This window comes from Orycteropus afer, unplaced genomic scaffold (genome assembly GCF_000298275.1).
Source record: "Orycteropus afer afer isolate SDZICR_OR568_19922 unplaced genomic scaffold, OryAfe1.0 scaffold00013, whole genome shotgun sequence".
Classification (NCBI taxonomy): Eukaryota; Metazoa; Chordata; class Mammalia; order Tubulidentata; family Orycteropodidae; genus Orycteropus; species Orycteropus afer.
Genome location: NW_006921600.1, coordinates 20407962 through 20416150, shown reverse-complemented (window position 1 = coordinate 20416150; position 8189 = coordinate 20407962). Strand labels below are relative to the sequence as shown.

At 37.2% G+C, this 8189-nt stretch overlaps 1 protein-coding gene across 1 annotated transcript in view; it reads left to right on the top strand.

The window, feature by feature from the left end:
- The first annotated feature begins 5990 nt into the window (after positions 1-5990).
- The window catches only part of LOC103208139 (C4b-binding protein alpha chain-like), a 13835-nt gene continuing 11636 nt past the window's right edge, over positions 5991-8189 (top strand). The window contains exon 1 of the mRNA XM_007953814.1: positions 5991-6075. Within this exon, the coding sequence (XP_007952005.1) occupies positions 5991-6075 (85 nt within the window). The remainder of the gene's footprint in view (positions 6076-8189) is intronic.

Here is an 8189-nt window from a genome sequence, read left to right as displayed (position 1 = left end):
CACCAGTAAGTGGAGCTGCAGGATGTGTGGGTGTCATTTGGGTCATGTGGGCATTATTGCTATCTTCCACTCAGACAAAACCAATAATTGAAAAACCATCAAAAAAGTAAAAGCAAGAGGACCAAAAACACACCACATAAACACCCAGGAACAATCACCAAAAAGAGAAAAAAGAAAGAAAAAAAAAATAGGAAAGGCAATAAATGAGAGAAAATATTTAAAGAAATACTTTAAAAAGCCAAACAAAATATGAATTGAATAAGGGGTGGGATGCAATATCTGGGGGGAGTGGAGAATAAGAGAAAAGAGATAGAGTAGGAGGATAATGAAGAAAAAATGGGAAAATGCTAAAAGGAAAATAAGGAATGGGGAGAACCACAAGAAAAAGAAAAAAAAAAAAAATGGGAACCAGGTGAAAGGAAGAGAGGAAAAACCCCAAAAGTAGAAGCTGAGAAGGGAAGAAGAAAGAATAGTATTAAAAAGGTTGAAAAAAGAAAAAAAAATAGTAATAATAATTTTTAAACAGATAAAAACAAACAAACTAAAAATGAAAAAAAGGAAAAAAATAATCTGGGCAGGGTGAGGCAGGGCACCCAAGTTCTGTCAGAGCGCATAGACTGGGATGGAATTCCTGTGGCCCAGAAGGTGGGTAAGAGTGAAGGATGGTCACAACTCCATTCACTAAGAGGGTGTGAGGTATAAGAGTAACAAAAGGAATGCTGCACCTTTCCAGTCCTCAGTGTCCGGAATGTCCTTGTGGTCCCCGGTAAGTGGAGCCTATTCTTAGGTCCCTGGAATCTGAAGGAATGCTGTCGCTTTACGTATCCAAAATTGTTGAACTGCTTGTAAACATCCAAAATTGCTGTGCCCTCTAGACAGCCAAAGGTCCACAGCTCAGCCTGTCTCCCTCTTTGCTGCTCCCCCTTTTATTCACCAGCCACCAGTGTAGTCCTCTGTACAGCCCCTGGCTACCAGGGCTGATTTTTAGGTTAATTCCTAACACCACTTGGCAGTATCCAAGCTGTCTGTGCCGTCAAGATTGCTGACAGACTGCAGCTCTGTATGTCTACTTTTTTGGTGTTTTCATGCAGGTTCTTCTACTAGTTGGAGTTTAGTCCACTTCTATATTCTTCCTTTCAAAGCTCAGGACTCCAGGATTATCTTCTGTATCGGTGTTAGTTGGTTCCTCTTTTCTTTGTTGAAGAGCGTCTGTGTAGTTTGTCTGCCTATTCCACCATCTTACCAGAACCTGTATGTATTATTTTTTTGATATGCTATTGAATTCTATTTGGTGGAATTTTGTTGAGAATATTGTATCTATATTCACGAGGGATATTGATCTGTAGTTTTCTTTTTTGTAGTATCTTTCCCTGGCTTTGGTTATCAGGGTTATGCTGGCTTCATAGAATGAATTACGGAGTATTTCTTCCTTTTCTATCTTCTTGAATAATTTGAATAAGATTGGTATCAACTCTTTTTTGAATATTTGGTAGAACTCTCCTGTGAAGCTATCTATGCCAGCTTTTGTTGTTGTTGCTAGGAATTTTTTTTTTTTAATGATATTTTCAATTTCTTTTTTTTTAATGACATCTTCAATTTCTTTTTTTGTTATGGATCTAGTTAAGTTTCTACTCCTGTGTTAGTTTAGGTAGGTAGTCTATGTCTAGAAATTTGTCCATTTTTTTCTAGGTTTTTAAATTTGTTAAGAGTATAATTTTTCATAATATTCTGTTACTGTTATTATCTTAGTTGATTCTGTTGTTATATCACCCATATCATTTCTTATTTTGATTATTTACACCTTCTTATTTTTTCCTTTGTCAGTTTGGTGAGTGGTTTGTCAGTTTTATCAGTCCTCTCAAAGATATTCTAGTCATGTTAATTCTTTCTACTCTTTTTATGTTTTCCATTTCATTTATTTCTGCTCTGATCTTTATTGTTTCCTTTGTTCTGGTGACTGTAGACTTCTTTTGCTGCCCTCTTTTCCAACTTGTGGGGTTAGGCTATTGATTTTGGCCCCTTCTTTTTCGATATGTGCATTTATTTTTCCTCTGAGTATTGCTTTCACTGTGTCCCAAAGGTTTTGATATATTGTACTTTTATTCTCATTTGATTCTAAGAATTTTTAACTGCATTTTTAATTTCCTTTACTATCCAATAGTCTGTAAGTAAGGTGTTATTTAATCTTTATTAATTTTTTCCTTGTTCTTTCTGTTACTGATTTCTAGTCTAATAGTGTTATTATCAGAGGAGATGCTTTGTATTATTTCAATGCTTTTGAATGTATTGAGGCATTTTTGTGACCTAAAATATGATCTCTTCTGGAGAATGATCCAGGTTTGTCGGAGAAGAATGTGTACTGTGCTGCCTTTGCATGCTGTGTTCCATGTATGTCTATGAAATTAAGTTGGTTGATCATTTCCTTTATTTTTCAAAAGTATTCTGTACTTTATGAATGAAATATATATTCATAGATCTCATAAGATATTAATAATTATTTATTTAAATTTTATTTCAATAATAATTGTTTATTTAAATTTCCAACCAAGAATTATATCGGAAGGAAGGTTGGGCAATCTACTTCCGTAGTGATACTGCCTCGGAAACCCAAGGAGGGGTCGCTATGAGTTGGGTCTGACTCGATGGCACATAACAACAACAACAACAAAAATTTAGAAGTTATTTTCTTTGCATACTTTGTTTAATGATGATCCTAGGTTATATGCTCATTTTTAACAGTGATTTAAATTTTGTGCACATGAGTAATTGGATTTAATTAATTAATTGCTTAAAATTAGGAGTTGAAGAAGAGACTGCTATTTTTCCCCAGTATTATTTTAAGAAGTAGCACTCTCACATCTTTAAATATCAGCAGGGTACATGGCTGCTCAGGTAGAGCCTCCCTAGAAGCAATCTCTTAACGTGTGCAACATCCTGGTCTCTTACTTAAGAAGGAAGTCACTTGTTCTCTACTTCCTCTTTCCCCCTGCCTAGGACTGAAATGCTGACATGGTGCAAGTGAGCTAACTTCTGCCTTGCTGATGAAGACAGCACTTTGGGGATATTGGAGTAACAAAGAGGAAGGAATCTGGCACTAAATGACCTAGTTGAGCAGAACTGCCAACCATCCACTTCTGCTTTTGGACTGTTACATAAGAGAAAAGAATACATTTCATCTTAGTTTGAGCTGCTATGATTTTTGATGTCTTTGTTACATTACTACAGCTTAGTCTAATAGTACAAAGGGATCTCCAAATATCAATGTTTATTGGTGTCTTCTCTCTTGCTGTGTCTCCAGCATCTAATTCCTTCCCTGCTCATCTATTAACCTGAATTTCTACCATGCCAAGTGAAATTACTGCTGCCATAGTCTCACTGAATTTTGCTTCTTCCTTCACCCCTCAACCTATATTCATCACACTATTACTTTTATATTGATAACATTGAGAGCATTTACTTTCTCTCCTAAAACAATGGTTTCCATCCTTAGAAAATATAGTAGTTACATTATTATTCTTGTTTTAAGTAGGATGTTTTCCCTTCCATTATGACTAGTTCATTTTTGTATTTCCCACAGATCTTTGCCCAAAGTATGTGCTGAAGAATCACATGATTAGTAAAGAGTGTGTAAGTTACATGAAATATTGACTTGATGTTAAAGTTTAATACTGCCCAGGATAAAATCAATTTTAATTTTTTTTGCTGGCAAATATTGTTCTTTGGCTACAGGGAAACAAACTATAAGTATATGATTTATCCAATTTTTGGGTAATAAGAGAGCCCAGGAAGAAGGATGATGATGATGAATCAGAGAGTCAGATGAAAAAATATAAATGAGTGGAGACTATAGGTTAAGTTACATCTTGTAAGGAGGAAAACCAACATTTAGAAAAGGAATGTGATTGTCCTAAAATTCCTATGATCTAGGAATAGTCTTGTGAAAGAAAAGCTCCTAGCACTGTGTTCTCATCATTTTGAGCAAATCAGCAACTTTATGATATTGATATTTTCAGCATTCAAATGATGATAATTATTAGTTTTTATGAATATTTACACATAATGGGTGATTATATAATTCAAGCAATTCTTCCTAAAGAATTTTCTTAGGATATTTTTAAGTCTAGCTCAGTACATACTTGTAGCTTGATAATTGCAGTTTTAGAACATACCAGTTTAAAAATATGTACAATCAAATCTGTCTTGAAGGAAGTACAACCTGAATGCTCCTTAGAAATGAGAACGGCCAAACTTTATCTTTCATATTTAGGTCATGTTGTCAGAAGCAAGCAGGATATCATGTTTGGAAAAGTGAAATGTTTGGTCAGTGAAAAAGGAGAAGACCATTAACAAGATGGGTTGACACAGTGGCTGCAACAATGGGCTCCAGTATGGCCATGATTTTGAGGACAGCACAGGACTGAGCAGTGTTTTGTTCTGTTGTACATAGGATCACTGTGGTTGAAACCAACTAGACAGCACCTAACAACAATAACAACATGGACAACTTGGACTTGCTGAAATATAAGTGGAAAATCAAAAGCAGTCCTTGTACAGGGAGGACAATGGACTTTTTATAGGAATAAAAAAAAAAAAAAACCCACAACTCACTGACAGTTGAGTCAATTCTGACTCATAGCGACCCCCCCTTGGGTTTAGAGATGATATCTCTATAGAAGTAGATTGCCCAGTCTTTCTTCTGAGAAGTGGCTGATGGGTTTGAACCATCAGCCTTCTGGTTTCTAGAAAGCTAAATACATTTTGTAGACTGCTCATAGCCTAGCCAGAATAGAGTAATAGAAGCTTATAAGTGTGAAAATACTCAAGAAGCCAGTGCAAACAAGAATTTCCATTAACAATACTGTTAAGAAGAAATGGGAACATTTTGCCCCTAATTCCTGAGTTTTTCTGATGTGTGTTGTTTTAGCTGCCACCCAGTGGGCTCTGACTCATGGGCATTCCATAGAAAACAGAATGAAGTATTGTCTGGTCCTGGTCTGTCTTCATAATGGTTGGTACACTCTAGTCTGTTGATGCATGTATTGTGTAGTTCCTTGCAACACAGGGGGCTCGGCTTCCAGCACAAATATCAGACAATGTTCTGCAGTTTTTATTGTCTTCTAAGTTGTCTTACTCCAGAAGTTCTGCTGAAACTTGTCCACCATGCGGGCACTGCTGGTATTTGAAATAACCAGTGACATCACTTCCACCAACACAGCAACACACAAGCCACCACTTTAAGGGTTAATTTATACTCAAACGGTTGCTTCAATGTGTTACACAAGAAATTGTTATTGACCAATTAGTGGAATTGTTTTGAAAAAAAGTTTGGGTTTTAAAATGAGTCTGGAGTTGAGAATTTGGCTTAACCACTAATTGATTTAGGCAATTTTAATCTATCTGAATCTGTTTCCTCATCTTTGAAAATGAAGAAGACGAGAGCTATGTCATATGGTTTTTTGAGGATTAATTACAAGAGTTTATGCAAACTTGTGGGACACAGTATTTAAAACTTAAAAATAGGTTAATATAGTTTCCTGGTTAATGATTTAACTTCCTTTTTGTGTGTTTCCTCTTTCTAAAGGACAAAAATGCAAAGTGGGTTTATTAGTTTTCCTTTCTCTCTAGGAAGCTGAAATGTAATTATGCTTTCATCAATATCACAAAGAAATTCATCCAGTTACATTTAGTAATTCTTCCTATTTATTTTTGAGAGGTAAGCATTTTGGCTTTTTGGTCTGCACTAGTTATTCCAGCTCAGCTGGGTGGTGAAGATCACTTTTGGACATTTTCCAGAACTTAGTCTGTTTTTTAGACAAATATCTTTTATATCTTCCAGGAACAGATACCCTCAGTTGGGGGGCAAGATAGAGAACTGGGACCTTGTTCAGGATTAACTCCTTAGCTCAGGCACCATTTCAACTGTTTCTTAGAAGACTTTTGTTCATCTTGATTCCAGGTGTCTGAGAACGCTACAACTCCGAGACGCTGCCATGCCCTCCATGTTGCCAAGCAGTTTCCCAGCACTGTGCCTCTTTGGGGTCTTGACCGTATTGCAGTGCCCTTCAGCTTTTTGTGGTGAGTACAGTGGTTAAGGAAAAAATGGGACAGTCTTTCCATGGTGTAGAGAAAAATTTCCCAATGAAGAATTAGTTAAAGGTAGTCAAGTCATGGTAATTCAGAACAATTTTGAGAAAGTACAGTGAACTTTGGTATGAATGAAAAGAAAGCATTTAAAAATATTAAAGAAATTATTCTAATTATTTCTAATATAAACTGTTACTATGTCTAGAATAACACAATATTGAAGTGCAAAAATTCTTTATGGGCTGTTTTAGCAAGGAATAGCCTTTAAGTTTCAAATCAATTTATTATATTTAAATAGAGCCCCCTAAATTATAAAACATATTTTCTAATTAAGTTAAAAAAATTCATCCATAAAGCAAAAAATATCATCTAAGATCATAAATACTGAGTAAATTTTCTAGAGTGAAAAGAAGGCACATTTTAAACTAAATGTAAGATACTGTTATTGAATGTAGGGAAATTGTTGCAAATCAATGAGTGTTCTGGTTACCTAATGCCACTCTGACAAGAATATACCACAAACAGGATGGCCTTAACAAACAGGAGTTTATTCTCTCATAGTTTGGAGGCTTTAAGTCCAAGTTCAAAGTGCTAGGCTCTAGGAGCTGGGTGAAAGCCCCTCAACCTTGGGGTCCAGCTCTGCCTCCTGCTCCTGACCCACTGGAGATAGAGGTGTTTCTTCATTCAGACAGCTGCTAGCTGCTGAGGCTAACAAACCCAAGGTTGACAAGTAAAAAGGCACAGTCCTGATGTTACCAAACCACACAGCAGACCATTAATCCAAATTCATTGAAAGTCCCAAGGTTGGCAGAGCACAGCAGGCTGCTGAACAATGACACGGCTACATGGAGGGTCCAAGCGTGCCACAAGCTGGAGATTCTCCCCAAGCCTTCTCCTTATATAGAGGAAGCAGACCACATCCCAAAGGCAGATACCCAGTTACTTGTGGTAGATCCCACCATGGAGTTGGGGTCTTGACCGTATTGCAGTGCCCTTCAGCTTTTTGTGGTGAGTACAGTCTCATGAGGAATAACTGCCACCAGCTACCCAGACACTCAAGGAAGCCCAGTCCAGTTGACATACAAACGTAACCACCACAATGAGAAATGGAAGATTTGACAGAACTTGTTCAAGAGCTGTTGCTGTGGAAGTTAGAGAAATTTCTTATGTTATTTAAATGGACACGTATATTTATCAAAGTGATATTTTCCTCTTTAATCAGACAAAACTGTTTCAATATTTTTTATAATATATTAAAGATATTTATAAGCATATCCCCTGAAATAGCTATTATGACATCAAAATGGAGGATTTTTGGATAGCTTAGAGGGAATTTCCTGACCCTAAAATAATAGTCAAATGTTCTTTTGTGAGCTAGCAGACTGATATAAAAAAAATGGATGTCAAGCTTTCTTTATCACTGAGAGTCAGGACAGGGCAGCATAGGCATATTAAGAAAGCATCTTTATTTGAAGATGATTCTTTACATCAAAAGGATGACAGCTATTGAGGGATTGTTGTTGTTTCAAGTTGCCATTGAGTCAATTCTGATTCATAGTGGCCCTGTGTGCAGAGTAAAACTGCTCCATGGGGTTCTCAAGTCTGTGATCTTTAGGAAGTAGGATCACCAGGCCAGTCTCCCAAGATGTGTTTGGCTGGATTTGAACTGCCAACCTTTCAGTTAGTAGTGTTGTTGTTGTTGTTATGTGCCATCGAGTCAGACCTCACTCATAGCAATCCCTCCTTGGGTTTCTGAGTAAGTATCACTACAGAAGTAGATTGCCTCATCTTCCTTCTGAGGAGTGGCTGGTGGGTTTGAACCGTCAGCCTTCTGGTTATCAGTCAAGTGCCCTAGGCACTATGCTACCAGAGTTGTTGTTGTTGTTAAGTGCCGTCGAGTCGTTTCCAACTCATAGCGACCCCATGCACAGCAGAACTGATCTGCACTGAACACTTTCCCTTGTTACCCTCCCGAGAGGGACTGGGTCTCTGGGAGCAAGGTAAGCACAGGCGTAGCACAGAGTAGTAGGCTGGAAGAGCAGGAGAAAGGGGTAAAACCCAGGAAGCCAAAGAGAAGAGCAATCAGCCAAAGGGATTAGGTGAGG